The 17,686-nt window shown below is 38.4% G+C and overlaps 1 protein-coding gene across 4 annotated transcripts in view; it reads left to right on the top strand.

The window, feature by feature from the left end:
• Nucleotides 1-17,686, top strand: part of DMD (dystrophin) — a 2,035,184-nt gene that overhangs the window by 1,702,529 nt on the left and 314,969 nt on the right. For all 4 annotated transcript variants that reach the window (XM_065901098.1, XM_065901100.1, XM_065901101.1 and 1 more), the window contains one exon: nt 3,864-4,010. In XM_065901098.1, coding sequence (XP_065757170.1) covers nt 3,864-4,010 — 147 coding nt within the window. The remainder of the gene's footprint in view (nt 1-3,863; nt 4,011-17,686) is intronic.

The following is a 17,686-nucleotide window of genomic DNA, read 5'->3' as shown; positions in this document are numbered from 1 at the left end:
AGCTATCTCCTTTCCTCCATTCTCATGTGCTTAGTTCCCTCACGATGACTTCTAGCCGGCTGAAGTTCTTCCTTCTGCTCGGGCCCATCACAATTATCGCCCCAAGGTGAACCTCTGCACCGAATTCTCTCTTTAGCAGCTGACCTCCCCCTAATCAAAGCTTCCGTTTATCTTAACAGAGACTTAGGCATTCAGATTAAACAGAACGTATGGCTTTTCTCCCTTAATAATAACAGTAGTAGCAGTAGCAGAGGTAATAAAATCGTAGTAGTCAAAATTTAAAATAGATGCTCTCTATTCCAACTCAATTAGGACATAGAGTTTAACAGTTAATTGAAAAAGTCAGTTAAATTAGGGAATCATAAAAAATATGTCTTAAACATTTTATTCTATGTTAAAATAGTCACTAACATCTTAATGTTGTTTGAAGGTTTTTTCTTTGAGTGTAAATTCTCTGATTAGAGTTCTCCATAAATCACACTGATAACACAGACGTTCTGATTTCCAGTTCAGGTTTCCTTAATGCAGACAGAGTTCACTGGGAAACATGAGAAGCGTTCTGAATACAGAATCTTTCTAAAATTTTCAGGTTGTTTTCCTACTCTTTTACAGTTGTCTTGTCCACACCCAATTCAGTAATACTTCCTTTTCTTTTAAAGCAATTTTCCAGAATATTTAACCATATTTTTATATAAATAATAGCTTATTTTCTTCTTAGACTTATATTTCTTTGGTTTAGGAAATCTTTCATTAAATTATGTAATTGCAATACTAATTGGCAAAAGCAGGTTTGAGAACATACACACATTGACAAGTCAACTAATGAGAGCTGAATGCCGTGCATACTGACAGGTATCTCTGACATCTTATTTAGAGGTTGTTAGAGGCACCAGTCAGTATGTTTCCCGGACAAATGAAGACTCTGGCTAATCTGATGAGTCTTAAGTGGAGATCAGTTAAGGGAACTTCTACTGTAATTGGTAGATACAAGCAAAAAAACAGAAGCCACAAAATCCCATGACGGTGTGTGTGTGCACGCGCGGGCTGGGTGGGGGGGGGCTGGGGGGAGGAGGGGGAGGGAGGGGGGGAGAGGGGAAAGGAGACTGAGTGTTGCGATTAATCATGAATGCTGGAACTTATTTTTTAATCTCCTTCATCCTCCAAAACATTGATGCAGGATTAAAACTCTGTGTCCAGGACTTTGGGGAAGAAAGTGAAAAGCAAAATACTCTAATAAGAGACCCTTGAACCATGTACATTATGTAATCCAAGGGGAGCTGAAATCTAGATATGACTTAACTGACATGGTTACTGAACTCGACAGCTGAGAACCTCACTAGTGAAGGCAGTGATTAGTGTACAGGGTTAATCTGCACTATTGTCAGATTCTGCCTGGCTATCCTGCCATCTCTGCGATGGTTCCTACTTACAGTCCCCACTCATGTGATATTTACTTGTGGTTACTAGAAACTCATGTTATTACCCAGAAGACAGTGGTTCCATTTTTGTAATCATTGTTCTTGTCCGGGTTTCCCCAAATGACATTTAAGAAATCTGTTTTCTGGGCTTCCCTGGTGGCGCAGTGGTTGAGAGTCCGCCTGCCGATGCAGGGGACACGCGTTTGTGCCCCGGTCCGGGAAGATCCCACGTGCCGCGGAGCGGCTGGGCCCGTGAGCCATGGCCGCTGAGCCTGCGCGTCCGGAGCCTGAGCTCCGCAACGGGAGAGGCCACAACAGTGAGAGGCCCGCGTTCCGCAAGAAACAAGAACAAACAAACAAACAAACAAAAAAATCTGTTTTCTAACCTTCCTATTATGCAAAACTGTGTGATTATGGATCATTTCCTTTTAGAGATACGAATTCCCGTTTATGGAGTTTAACTGCCTCTCTCCATGGGTACTTACTATGATTCTTTTTTTTTAATTTATTTATTCATTTATTTTTGGCTGCATTGGGTCTTTGTTGCTGCACACAGGCTTTCTCTAGTTGTGGCGAGCAGGGGCTACTCCTTGTTGCAGTGCGCGGGCTTCTTGTTGTGGCGGCTTCTCTTGTTGCTGAGCACCAGCTGTACGCGTGCAGGCTCAGAAGTTGTGGCTCGCGGGCTCCAGAGCGCAGGCTCAGTAGTTGTGGCACACGGACTTAGTTGCTCCATGGCACGTGGGATCTTCCCAGACCAGGGCTTGAACCCATGTCCCCTGCATTGGCAGGCGGATTATTAACCACTGCGCCACCAGGGAAGTCCTACTATGATTCTTTTAATCCATGTATTTATTTATAAGGAAATGGACTAATATACTATCAATTCCTATATGAACTTTCTTAGTTTCAGAATGATTCCTATGACATCCCACTGACATGAAATCGAATAAAGATAAAAACGTCTGATATGATTTTTTCGCATCTGTGTGGTCAGTCAGAACGGTTTCTTTTGTTTTTCTTTGTTTATTTTTTTGATAAATAATTCACATACCATAAAATCCGTCCTTTTAAAGTGTATAATTCAGTGGTGTACAGTATAATCACAGAGCTGTGCCACCATCACTACTAATTCCAGAATATTTTTATCCCTCCCAGAAGGAACCCCATGATTTTTAATATAATATTTTTAACGACCACTTTTTAAAAAACTGTAAGTTCGACAGAGTGATTGTCACAATGTCCTCATTATCTAAGAACTGTATAAGAGTCTTATACTCCATATGATACCACATTTTAGTGATGAGATATTCAGTTTGATTTGAGAGGATAATGCCATTCTTATTTAGAATGGACATACACTGGTTCCTGTCATTTGGAGTCAGAAGGAACTGGAAGGTTATAGATGAAGTCAGTGTTAACAGTGGTTTTATCAACAAAGTGAACCACAAAAATAACACCTGCCCAGATCAAGCAAGTCAGAACAGCACGTATAGCCAAGTAAGTGATGCTGTCCTTGTGCACAGACACTGTATTACACAAACTGTTCTCCGGAGTGAGGGAATTTGTCCCTTAGAAATTGCTCATTGGAACACTGGGACATCATGCATCGCGTTAAAGATCCATAAATGTCATCTCAATAGGGTAGATATGATGCATGGTAATATCCTCCCCGTATCTGCATAGGGTTCTTCTCAACAGATTGTCATGATGCATTGCATCACAGAATCCTGCTGTAGTGCTTCAGAGACAGTTGAGAAGCCCCATGGGAGCCTTCTTCAGTCATTACTACAAGGACTAAAATACCAGGAGACCTGGAAGTCATTCTTAGGATTTGACAAAATACCCTGATCTCTAAATGGATCGACTTATTATGTAGTTGGTGCAAAGTAGGAATGTAATATTTTATGATTGAGTACATCTTTTACTGTTAAAAAAGAAAGCATCCATCTTCGGTTGGGAGATGAGTAGAATTTAGAGTCCAGCAGCATTGTACTTTTCCTTTTCCTTTGCCAATCCTGAATTTCTTTGGAAAGGTAATTTAATTGTTAAGAATATGCACTTCGGAGGCAGGCAAAGCTGAGTATGTAACCCCGGTTCCCCAAGTTTGACCCATGGGGCCTTGGGCAAGGTTTAACCTCTGCAATTTTCTTTCCTCATGTATAAAATGAGAATTCGCCAACTACCAACCGCATAGCGTTTTTGTGTAGGAATAAAATCAGATTGCGTTTGGACAGAGCTCATCACAGGATTAGGCACCTAGGAAGTGCTCAATAGGTATTAGTTATCCACCCATTAGCAAATCTTCATTGTCACAATGCCACTATAATAGAGCAAATGTTGCTGACACCTCCAACAAAATACGATACTTTGTAGTTCCCATGTGCCTGGTTTTTTTTTGCTTTAAATGTTCTCATCTTCCATTTTGCCCTTGACTATGTCACACAGGCACTTCGAGGAGAAATTGCACCTCTCAGAGAGAATGTAAGCCACATCAATGACCTTGCTCGCCAGCTCACCACGTTGGGCATTCAGCTGTCACCATATAACCTCAGCACTCTGGAAGACCTGAACACCAGATGGAAGCTTCTGCAGGTAGGCATATTATAAGCATTGCGGTTCCTTCTGTCAGTAAGAGAATATACAGATAAAGCTTGTTCGTAAGGAAAAATAAAAGTAATTTCTTCATGTGATACTCATGATCATATTTTGTGAGTGTAGGATATTTTGTATTATTTAATAATTCCCTGTGTGTATGTTTTCAAGCCTATTAATATTCACTTTTTAATGGCTTAGAGTTAGACTTTACTATATCTTGCAATAAACATGGAAGATAACGCTGAATCATGCTGGAAGAACTGAATTACTGGCATGCAATTGCTGTGTACTATCATCGCTTGGATTCTTAACACACCTTTCCTTTTGGAATCCTAATTTAAACAAGAGTCGACGGTAAGACACATTCTAAATCTTTTAAAGAAAGATCATCCTATCACAAACCCACACAACGAAGTTTTTCATAGGTTTGCATAGTAAATAAAGGGAATGTAGGTGTGCTCAAGGTCACACTTACCGGCTGTGGGACCTCTGGCAAGTTATTTAACTTTTCTGTGCCTCAGTGTTTCATCTGAAGAAAATGGGGATGTTAAATGTTTCTAAAACCTTTGTCTATTATCAGGACGAGTAAGTCAAAATACATGGGAAATGCTTAGTAAAGTACTAGCCACATGGCCAGCACTGTGTGAGTTCTAGTTCTTGGTGTTATTGCAGTTACGATTGTTATTATTATAGCATACAGGTTTTGGAATCAGACTTACTTGAAGTCACTTGACCTCTTTGATTGTCCATGTCCTCGTCTCCAGCATGCTTGCTGTAATATTAAAGGAACTAATTCAGGTAGAGTTATTGGTACAGTACCTGGCTCACAGTAGGAACTCAGAATATGTAATGGTGGAATAGGTGTGTCTATATGTTCAATGCGTGAAGGCCACCATTATACCCCCAAACCTTAAAACTTGTTTGACCATAGAATTAAGGAATTGTTTCTCTCTTTTTCTGGTTTCACAAGATGCACAGAGTATGCTTCTGGAGACAGAGAGGAGAGAGGAAACTGGGTTTAAAAATATTTGTTTTCCAGATTCAGCTACTTATAATATGTTTACATTTTACTTCCAGTCTGTTTTAAATTGCAGATATCATTTTTAAGTTTTGTAATCTTAGATATTATCTTGCAGTTTGTAATTTTCCCTTAATACTTTTTATATACATTTATTTATTTGGGGCTGCATTGGGTCCTTGTTGCTGCACGTGGGCTTTCTCATTGCGGTGGCTTCTCTTGTTGTGGAGCGCGGGCTCTAGGCACGCAGGCTTCAGTAGATGTGGCACGTGGGCTCAGTAGTTGTGGCTCGTGGGCTCTAGAGCACAGGCTCAGCGGTTGTGGCGGACGGGCTTAGTTGCTCCGTGGCACGTGGGACCTTCCTGGACCAGAGCTCGAACCCATGTCCCTGCGTTGGCAGGCGGATTCTCAACCACTGCGCCACCAGGGAAGTCCCTCCCTTAATATTATAAAATGGGCTTTTTGTACGTTACAGTACTCTTTAAGTAAACATTATTATAATGGGTACATATTGAGACGCATATATTATAATTTATATTTGTGTACTAAAATAAAAATAAAAATATTTGTTTTCAGTGTTTCAGTAAGAAAAAAAATGGTAAACCAAATTACTTTTCCTATTGGCAGTCCATTTAGGGGTGTGACCAAAAGTCCTGTCAAAGAATTGCTAGATCTTTAATAAAAACAAGTTCCAAACTCAAGACCTCTTGAGATCTCATAATTTAATTTTTGTTGTGATGGATAGTCTTGAAATACATGTATGATAGATTGTTATAAGTGGCATTGACTAAAGCAAGGCAATATATTTAAGAGATTACATGCATTTCTATGCCTATTTGCTCCCTAGTGGTTAACTACTATTAAAATCTTATCGGTTTCATCCTTAGTATGTTTCTCAATTTAAACATAAATAAGGAAAGTCATAAATGTCCAAGGAAAACCAACGGACACATTCGTTCCATTCAAGCACTCTTGAACTATTATCTTAAAATTTCTTTTAGTGAGCTGAATGTCACATTTGCTTTCAGAATGTGACGTAAATCTGTGACAATGGCATGTAAATTTACAAATGAGATAAAAATATTATGATAGGAAAAGTTAAAAAAAATCAATGCTAAGTGATCCATCGTAGTTGCACTGTTATTTAAATATAAAGTATGAGAAAATATGAATAGCCTAATTTGTATCCATTCTTTAAAATGAATAAGGACTTGGTTATAAATATAGGGAAGTACATAAAAGAAGATAGTGTGATGTCGTAAAAGGAGTGTAGGAGTGAATAGTAGAATACCTAACTTCAAACTGAAGCTCAGCTATTATTTGACCATGTTATCTTGGGAAAGCCATTTGACGTCTCCCAGCTTCTATTTCCTCCTTTGTAAAACGAGGTAATGCATTTCGTCTTAGGTCACAGCCAGTTCAGTCCTATGATTGTGTATGTGGATATCTGGGGGAGATACACATATGACAAAATTTAGTCTAGAATCAGTGGAGTTGCTTCCTCTTCATAATACAAACGTGACCTGTTGGGATTATGTTCCTCCTCCTATCAATATAATTCTAACTTTTCAACCCCTCATCTCCAACACACATATAACACAGCCTTCTCTCATTAAATAATTCAGTTTGCGGCATATGCTCTTATTGTGGCAGATTCCACACGTTGCTATTTTTTAACGTGACCTTAAGAATAGGCTTAAAAAGTGTTTTTAGCAGAAAGCTGATAAATACAAGGTTTGGGGTTGCACATAACTGAGTCAAGTTGATTCCATTTTTTTCTTTGACCAGAATTCTAACCACTCGGCTATATTATAAATGTTGAGTCCTTGTTCAGAAAGTGAACAAAGCAAGAAGTGAGGTTCATATCAAACAACTTTATCCCCATCACTGGAAGAGCAACCCATACATCCTGTTGAGAACCTTTTACATTGAGAAGAATGTATGTGAGACTAAAGCATTACCCAGCTTCTGTGGAGGGGAGTGTGAGCCCACCATTATTATGACATCATATTTCTGTGAAAGTAAAGAACTCATTCACTTACAGTGCTATGTCAGTTAACTAAAATCATGACAAAAGTGTGAGTTCATCTTAGCTTCTGTGTCTGATAAGACAAAGAAAAACCAGGAATGGAGAGTTGGGGTAGTGGGAAGGCAGATACGAGCCTAAGAAAAAGAGTCTTACATTTGAGCAAATAGTGTAACAGGAGAAGTAGAGTGACATACTACCAGGCTGTGTCTACTTGATATCAGAATATCCTGGGTTTAGTTACATGATCCATTAATTTTGACTTAAAAAAGGCATGCTGGTTTTTTAGCTGTGTGTAATATCTCTCAAAATGATAGGAACACATAAACCACATAGGTATGAACATCAATAGCAATGTAAGACCCAGTCACAGAGTGTCTGTACATAGAAATAGAATGTATAGGGAGTTCTGGATTTATATTGAATCCACGAATAGAAGTATAGAGACATTGATTTGCCCATTTGAAACTCTCTGTGGGAATAAAATCCTATTTTCTCCCTCAGAATAGACACGTTGGTGTGGATGTTTCTGTGAGACCATCGGACAGTGTGTTTTGGACAAAGGAAACCATCATTCCTTGTAGTTACAAAGAGTTTTCGTGTACATTACCTCACTTAATCCTCAAAACATTATGATTACGTATTATGCTTACATAGTATCACTGTTCCCTTGTACAAGTAAGGAAACTGAGACTTACAGAGACGGTAAGTGACACGATGACAGTCAGACAGCTCTTAGGTGTCAGTCACGATCTGAATCAGTTGTGAACTGCAACTCCCTACCCTTTTTGTTGCCTCTTCTCACAGTCCTGTGAAGTTTGGACTTAACAGAGTCATACTTTAAAGCTATTTTGGGCAACACAATACTTCACTTTTTTTCATGCTTCACTTCTTTTTTAAACAATTCTCAGGGATATCAACTTTGAAAGCTTCCTTTACAAGCCAATGGATTAATGAGCCCAGTTCACTGTACCCCTTAAAAGCACACCTGTCGTTTCAAATATAAAATTATACAGCATTTTATTCCTCATTGTCTTTATAACTCAGCAATTGTACTAAAATCAACCAAAAGTGATTTTAATGAATTAGCTCTCAAAGTGGAACCAATGTTAATACCTGATCCGGTAGAAATGGGTATTGAAACCAAATGGGAAGAAAAACCGATGATAAACCTTTCTAATTTTGAAGCATTGCACACACTTTTAGTGCCATAGTTGTGCTCTTTAGTCACCAGACACAAGTACTATAGGGAAGTACTACTAGGGAATGTTCTGCCCATTTCTCTGCATCATGAGTAAACCCATGAATAGCAACAGAAGCTGCAGATACACTTTAATATAAAATGTAAATGCTTCGTTCACTGTAGGATGTATGAAATGTAATCACTTGAAAAGTATTAAATATGAAGACATTTCCATGCATGACATTCTTTAAATATGTTTAAGGACAGCATCATGAATTATGTGTTTTTAAAGGTTTCCTAAGATTCTTCCAAAGTCATGCGGGCAGTTATATACTCCATCGTCACATCTCTGTGGTAACTTTCTGTCACAGAGATGTAGACCCTCATCTTCTATATACTCCATTCCTTCTTTCATTTCCTTCTTTCATTCAGTCAGCAGTGATTAAGCATCTACTATGTAGCAACCAGACATTGTAATTGTCCTATCTGGTCCAAGGACATAGTGACCAAAACTCCCTTCACTGCTTACGCCATCTTAAGCAAAGTTTTTTTGTTTGTTTGTTTTTATAAATTTATTTATTTATTTTTGGCTGCGTTGAGTCTTCGTCGCTGCGCATGGGCTTTCTCTAGTTGTGGCGAGCGGGGGCTGCTCTTTGTTGCGGTGCACAGGCTTCTCATTGCGGTGGCTTCTCTTGTTGTGGAGCACGGGCTCTAGGTGCGTAGGCTTCAGTAGTTGTGGCGCACAGGCTCAGTAGTTCTGGCTTATGGGCTCTAGAGCACAGGCTCAGTAGTTGTAGCGCCGCCCTGGCTTAGTTGCTCCGCGGCATGTGGGATCTTCCCAGACCAAGGCTCGAACCCATGTCCCCTGCATTGGCAGGCAGATTCTTAACCACTGCACCACCAGGGAAGCCCTTAAGCAAAGTTTTATAGATGAATTTTCTTGCCTTACTTCCATAATGGCCCACCCTCCCTCCCTTTCTCCATCTTATAAACAAACGTGTGTGTGTGTGTGTGTGTGTGTGTGTGTGTGTGTGTATATGCGCTATTGTGACATTAATACTATAAAAGTAGTACCTTTTCAGATCTCTGGTTTACAAATTGTTCAGTAATTTCTAACTGGGAGTTTGGTCTGTGTAATAAGATTAGCAAGATTCGTGGAAGGTCATGGAATCATATTTAGCTGGCCAACAGAAATATTTGCGTGGCTTCATTTTTTAAAAAAAACTAAACAAGATTTTTAATTGAAAAAAATCAGAAGTTCCAACGGAGAAAGTTATGTTCTTTACTTGGGTGAGATAGGTTTTTGAAGCAGGCTTCTGTTCAGCTATCGCTTGGCCAAAAAGTTCGTTCGGGTTATCATACCATTGTACAGAACAACCCGAACGAACTTTTTGGCCAACCCAATATATATGCACGTATGTTCTTATCGTCGTTGAGTACGTGATTTGATCCTTTAAATGTGTTGATGGATTTTGAACATTTTCCTTACGTTCTTTTTTTTTTTTTAAGGATCTTGGGCTAATCGTTTTACGTTGTGGTTTATGGGGTCCCTTCTTGGCAGGAAGTGTAGTGAGCTGGGCAGTCTGCTCCTACAGGTCGTGTGGACCCATTACCAGCTGAGGGTGAGGAGAGGACAGCCAACTTTCTTCACTTCAGTTTTGCTGAGGGTTGGTTCTACCGATGTCTCCTTAGCATGCCCTTCCGTGACTTTTTCTTTAATAAGACCAAAAATGATTCTGTTTGTAGTTAGATCACAGAACTGAGAAGAAAATAAGCCTGTGGCCATTCTCAAAGGAAATGTTTTCCTGCATCAGTGGTTCTCAAATGGCTGTGAGCCTCAGAATCACTTGGAAGACTTATTAAAACACAGATCACTGTATGATCACTGTGTGTGGGCCCCACTTGCAGAGTTTCTGATTCAGTAGGTCTGGGATGGGGCCTGAGATTCTGCATTTCTAACAAGCTCCCAAGTGAGGCTGCTGCTGGTCCAGAGCCCACACTTTGATAACCGTTATTCTACATTAAACACTTGCTGGGTACAGCTGGGTTTAAAAGGTTAAATATATATATGACTTCTGCAAGACACTTTGAGAACTTTAGAGTTACACTGTGGAAAATAAGCGTAATGTCATGCAGAAAATTCCGTATCAGAGGAGTGTTACTGTGCTACAAGAAGGTGGAGACCCAAGCGCTCATCTTTGAGGCAGAAAGAAAAGGGTGAAGGGAACTCTTAGTAGATTCCTGGTAACACCATATGAATTTATAACTATAAATCTAAAATGTAAATATGCACGAATATAATAAACATAATGTAAATATGAATTTATAGTTACTATATTTCAAGACACATGATCTAGATGTAGATACTGAGTCCTTGAATGTAGCCAGTCCAAATTGAAGTGTGTTGTAAGTGTAATATACACATTAGGTTTCAAAGACTTAGTACCAAAAAAAAGGAATGTAAACCATCTCATTCATATTTTTGTACTGGTTATATGTTGAGGTGAAAATATTTTGATGTATTTGGTTAAGTAAAATATATCATTATAATTACTCTCACCCACTTCTTTTTTTTGATTATTCGAAGTTAGATATTTCTTTTGAAAATGAACCAAGTGAGCCTGTAGCTTCAAGTAAAACAACCAACAGTGTTTCTTTTTTACTTTTTCAGTATGTCTACTAGAAAATTTAATAGTCTATGCAGCTCTCCTTATATTTCTGTTGGATAGTACTGGTCTAGAAGGTAAATCTCAAAACCTAGCATGGGTAAGAGTCACCTGCAGAGCTTGTTAAAATAGCCCCCCCCCAGGACTCAGTAGGTATTGGCTGAAATCTGTGATTCTGCATTTCTATCAAGCTCCCAGGAGATGCTGTTGATCTGTGACCACGTATAAAAGATTCGTTCCCAAACTGTGGGTCACAGAGTTTTACGGAGAGGTGTAGAAATATATTTTTGCGTGAAGCATTGCCTGTAGCTAGAATACAAAACTGTCTTGCCCATATACCAGTATTTTTCATAAATAAGTAACTGCAGGTGTGGGTACTAAACTCATACAGATTTTTATCGGTCGGTCACTTTTTCACAATTGACAGATACTAAGTAATACTTTTATTATGTGGGGATCCTCTAAGTCTTGGAAAGTTAATATGGGATCCACAGGCTTGAAAAGACTGAAAGCCACTATCTAAAAATATTGTAGGAAAAATTATTCTAACACATTCTAAACTGTAGGTAGCTCTTGTAAAAAGATTTCAACTATAACATCAAGTTTGATGTGCCCTTTGGCAGGAATTTTTTTAAGTTGAAGGTAAAGGAAATGAAGAGAACGAAGAGGAAAGAAGAATGCGTTTGTTTTAGAAAAGGTTGGGTCACGGAAGGATTTGTTGACATTAGGAATAGAATGACCCATGAAAAAAGGGACAGTTGAGTTCTAGGAAAACATCTTTTCAGTAAAGAGAGAACAATCATTTATGCTGAACCTCATCTCTGTTTAAAAAAAAAAAAACAAAAACAGAAGTGAACAAGTCCCTTTGAAGATTTAAAGGAGTGTGTAAATCTAAATGTCCAGGCTAGTTACAGCCCTTAGAACACACTTAGGTTAACGTGCACTGTCAAGCTTATGGACATTTTCCTCAGTCATTGTGGTTTACAACGTTTTTACAGCTAATTGTACTTTATTCAAGAGGAATGATACTGAAGTTGCCCAGATACCCTTGAAAGTAACGTAGACCAGATGTTCCAGAGTCCAGCCTCCTCACCCCAAAGAAGAATAATCTGGTTTTCAAGGGCATACTTTATTTTTTTTTTTAAAGGCATCAGGATGTGTGGGACCATAGGGAGAAAAATGAATGATGTAAGGAGTGTGACCAAAAAAATTTATGAGGTACAAAATGAGAATGAAGCCAGTAAGAGTCAAAGATATGTTTATGAGTTAGAATGAAAGGCATATTAATTTTTTAGAGATTTTATAAAGTGAACCAAAATCATTATGAAGTATTAGTTTGGTTACCTGAATGCTTGATCTTTCTGTACTGCTTACTTTCTGATTTGTTTTCATCAGGAACACTTTTTGCGAGTTCTGAAACCAGCTACTATGGCAGTACATTATAATAGTTTTATTATTGTTCTTAAAGATGTAATGTGTTCCTGTTAAATGTGTTTAAACAGCAGTTTTATGTATGTATTTCTTTTAGCCTCTTGATCTCTCTAATTTCTTTCCAGAAATACGCATATAACCATGAGGACTTAAAATTGCCTTAATGCCCCTTTTCCTTCTCCCTTATTGTGCAACTGACATTTGCCCTTTCCTCAGAATTCTCACTGCTTTATTCTTTATTCTTCTAAGTGTCCTTCTCCCTCTAGCCTGACCTCCCTCCTTCACTGCAGCCTGACCCCGCCCCACCCATTCTTCTGCATTTGTTTGCCCTGGTGGTTTGCTTCTTTGCTTTTCCCACTCTCCCGCTGCGTGTGAAACACTCCGCCAGCAGCTGCTCACATTTCCCAGGCTACGTCACGCACAACATTCAAAGAGCTGCTGTTCTCACATTTCCACCAGAAAGACTCCACCTCTTCTCCTTCCCTCCGCATTCCTCTAGAAATAACCCGCTTTCAGACCAAATGAAAAGCTGGATGTTAAAGCCAACTCTGTAAGTAGGACTGGGAACCAGCTTATGAAATTCAGAAATGCTATTTTTAAAGGTCAGTACCACAAAGCGCATTTTAAATTACTGTAGGTTGTCTTAATATTTCTTTATTCTTACAAGTTCTATAATATCCTTAAAATAATGATCATTATGATATAAATTCTCCCTTCAGTTAATATATTCATTCATTTCAGAGGTAGAGCTGTGGTTGGAAAATATGATAAATTAGAAAGTATTAGAAATACAGGTTTTTTTATACAGGGCCATACTTTCTGGGCCAATGAAGTCGCACAAGATAAATTCGAGAAGAATTGTTTTTAGTGAGTATTATGCATTGCTGAAGTTAATAACGAGCACTTACCTAGCATTTACTGCCTGCCATTCACTATTCTAAGCATGTTTACATGTACTGTGTTCATGCTTTTAAGCCTCACAATCACCCCTTGAGGTAGATATTATTCTTATCCTCCTTTCACAGATGAAGAGAATGAGAAACGAAAAGGTTAGGTTGCTGGCCTGAGGTCGCATGGCTGGTGAATGAGAGCCAGGGTTTGAACCCAGGCAGCCTGGGTGGTGGAGTCTGTCAGAACGACTAACTATTACAGTACCACTTCTTTGCTATAAAGTTAGACAGACATGACAATATGTCCTCTTCGTTTACGATTCAAACCTTTAAGCAAAAAGTATAACTTTCTCCTTACGTTTACTCATTTGTCAGGGATCACCTGCATTAAGAGTTTAGGAAATGCAGATTTAAAGTAGGATGGGTATATGAATCTCAGACCACACTCTCAGGGACAGCCTGTTTAGAACCGAGTCTGAATCATTCACAGATTCAAAAGGAGAATCTCATCTGTAGAACCAGGAGGAATTCATCATCAAAATCTTCCTGAAGTGTGCAGACGTACTCCTTCATTCAATAAATATTTTTCTGGTCCCTACCCTCTGCCAGACTCAGTGCTATGTAGTAGGGACGCAGTCATGGAAGCACTAAGCACTGTCTGCCCTAATGGGGGTTATGGTTTCTTGGGAAGACAGACATTTTAAAAATTCCCATATAATAATTACAAATTGTGGTAAGTGTTATGAGAGAAGATGCAGAGAAAGCGGCCTTCCAACTGAAACCTAAAGGATGAAGACGCGTTAGCTAAGTGACTTTTCTATTCATCTGTAGCTTTTATTCTCAATAAAAGCCTGAAGCTTGGGACTAACAAACTAAACAGAGTAGTAAAATTCCAGTATGTAAATTTAACAGCTAGAAATCATTTGAAGTAATGGCCTGGAGAGTTAATATATAATTAAGTCACAGCAAAAGAGAATTTCCTATCATTCTCTATCACAGACAGCATGCTTCACGGCACTTAACGAAAATCTATAGCTATGTGTTTGTTTATTAAAAGTTTATCTGCACCACTTTGAATGTCAGCTCCGTGAAGGCGGCAGGGGCCCTAACTACCATATCTAATGATACTTGTCAGTATCTTTTACATAGTAGGCATTCAATAAATAGTTCTTGAATCGCTGAAAGCGTGAAAGTAAGCAGAAATGTTGTTGAAAATTAAAATAAGGGGAAAACTATACCACAGGGGGTAGTATATTAGGAAACAAAACTAGTATTTCTGGAGAAACAGTATTCATGTCTAGATCTGTGGATGTATAAAGTTTACCAATGCTTAAATAATTTTCAAAAGTTCCAAAAAGAAAAATAATTGATCAAAAATTAAATGTGCATCCTTTACTCTGTGGTGAACATGGTTTACTCATATCTTAGACCCTTATCAACAGTTAATGATCTGTCTGCTCTGATGACATGGAATGTACTTAATATTACCTTTGGAGGAATATGCGATAAAATAGCTTTTCTTCCTCTCCCTGCTTTATTTTAATTTAGGTGTAATTTTTTAGGTATAAGTGACATATAATTATACTCATTTCAAGCGTACGACACAACGATTTGATATTTGTATCTACTGTGAAATGATCACCACAATTTGTCTAGTTAACATTCATCACCACAGCTAGTTACAAAATCTTTTTTCTTGTGATGAGAACTTCTACAAAAAACTCTTTTAGCATCTTCCAAATATGCGGTACAGTATTTGTGTGTGTGCAAAAATGTTCATGGAAGCTTTCTTCACAGCAGCCTCAAACCGGAAACGACCAAATCCATGAACAGGTGAGTGAATAAACCTATTTGGTATATTCATATAACCCATTACTACTAGGTGGTGGAAGGAATTAAAAAGAGCAAACTATGAATGTGTGTAACAACATGGATGAATACCAAAAACGTGTTGTGCAAATAAGCTGGACCCCCCAAAAATAGATACTCTATGGTACCATTTACAAGAAGTTCTAGAATAGGCAAAACTAATCTATGGTGAAATAAATCAAATGGTCGCTGTCCCTGGAAGGTACAAGGAGAGATGACCAGGAATGGGCATGAGAGAACTTTCTGGGATGATGGAAATATTCTATATCTTGATAGGAGTTACAAGGTTACATATTTTCCGTAACCCATCAAACTGTACAGTAAAACTTGTGCATTTCACTGTATGCAAACCATACCCCAATAAAAATGTTTTTTTAAAGACTCACATAATACCTAAGTGTATAGAATAAACCTTGAGAGTTTTTCTTAGCTTGGCCATCTACCTGCACGCCACTTTCCCTTTCATTTTGGCCTGTTACCCTTCCAGTCTTGTTAATGCATTTACATGCCTACGTAACATACCCCGTCCCACCCCCCACACTCATTTTCTTCTTACATACACAGCATCAGAGCATAGACGTTGTTCTATGCAGAATTGTCTCTGAGAAAGCACATCTGACTGTCATTACCTCCCTGCCTCTTAAAGCTTTCTAATGGTTTTCCCTTGCCTTAGGACAAAGTTCCAACCCCTAACCCTGCTTATAAGTCCCCGGGAGGTCCAGGCTCTTCCTCCCTGGCCAGTCTCACATCCCCAGCTTCCTTGTGCATTAGAGACTTCTTCCTGCCTGTGCTCCCTCGGCCTGAAACATTTCCACCATCCTCCTGCTTTTGATCTGGCTCTTTTTTTTTTTTTTTTAACTGTATCTTTTTCTTTCCCTCCTAGAGATTCTTTTTTTTTTAAACTGAAGTATAGTTGACTTACAATGTTGTATTAGTTACAAGTGTACAGCAAAGTGATTCAGTTATACATGCATATATATATATATATATATATATATTCTTTTTCAGATTCTTTTCCATTACAATATGGCTCTTAGGCTCTTAATACACATTCTTTTGGTCACTTCATTTTTTTTCTTTTTTGCAGTAACCAGTTTTTTTAACAGCTTTATTAGAGTATAATTGCTTTACAATTGTGTATCAGTTTCTGCTTTATAACAACGTGAATCGGTTATATATATACATATATCCCCATATGTCCTCCCTCTTGCGTCTCCCTCCCTCCCACCCTCCCCATCCCACCCCTCTAGGTGGTCACAAAGCACCCAGCTGATCTCCCTGTGCTATGCGGCTGCTTCCCACTGGCTATCTATTTTACGTTTGGTAGTGTATATATGTCCCTGCCACTCTCTCACTTTGTCCCAGCTTACCCTTCCCCCTCCCCGTATCCTCAAGTCCATTCTCTAGTAGGTTGCAGTACAGTATTAGTAACTGTAATCGTCATGCTGTACATTACATCCCTGTAACTTAATTTATTTTACAACTGAAAGTTTGTACCTTTTGATGCTTCACCCGTTTCACCCACCCACCTCCGCCTGTGGAAACCACCCATCTTTTCTCTGTATCTGTGAGTTCATTTTTTTGTTTTGTTTTAAATTCCACATGTCGGTGAGATAACACAGCATTCGTCTTTCTGAGTTATTTCGCTTATACATAATGCCCTCAAGGTCCATCCATGTTGTCACAAATGCCAAGATTTCATTGTACAGTTTCTTCATCCACTCATCTGTCAGTGGACACTTAGGTTGTCTCCATGTCTTGGATGTTATAAATAATACTGCAATGAATTTGTAGAAAATGTAGATGAACTTTCCCTTTCCAGTTTGATATAAATAGGATATACAGTATACACTCTTTTTTGGTCTCATTTCTTTCAGTCACCATACATATCTTGAGATTCATCCATGTTGTTGCCTGAATCGATAGTTTATCCCTGTTTGTTGCTGAGTAGTATCGCATCGTATGAAAATACTCCAGTTTATTTATTCATTCACCTTTTAGTGGACTTTTGGGTTGTTTCCATTTTGGGGCTATTACAGATAAAGCTGCTATGAACATTCATGTACGAGTCTTTAAATGGACTTATGTTTTTATTTCTCTTGAGTAAATGCCTAGGAGAGGGACAGCTAGATTATATGGTAGGTGTGTGTTTAACCTATTAACACAAAGCAGCTGTACCATTTTACATTCCCACCAGCAATGGATGAGAGTTACAGTTCTTTCATATCCTCTCTCAATTCTGATATGGTCAGTCTTTTCTATTTTAGCCATTTCAATAGATACGTAGTAGTATCTCACTGTGGTTTTAATTTGCATTTCCCTAATGTCTAATGATGTAACTTCCAGCTCTCTTGTTAAGAGTGCTGGCATGGTGTAACTTTTTTTTCATTTATTTGCTTTTAGCCTATTTGTATCTTTATATTTAATGTGCATTTCTTCTAGGCAGCGTATAATTGGATTTTGCTTTCTTTTAATCCGATCTGACAATCTCTTTTAATTGGGAATATTTAAACTGTTTATATTTAATGTGATTATTGACATAGTTAAGTGTAAACCTATCATCAAGCTACTTATTTTTGCTTCATCCCAT

This window comes from Phocoena phocoena, chromosome X, assembly GCF_963924675.1.
Source record: "Phocoena phocoena chromosome X, mPhoPho1.1, whole genome shotgun sequence".
Taxonomy (NCBI): domain Eukaryota; kingdom Metazoa; phylum Chordata; class Mammalia; order Artiodactyla; family Phocoenidae; genus Phocoena; species Phocoena phocoena.
The sequence above is the reverse complement of the archived record's forward strand: the minus strand, read 5'-3'. Positions and strand labels throughout refer to the sequence as shown.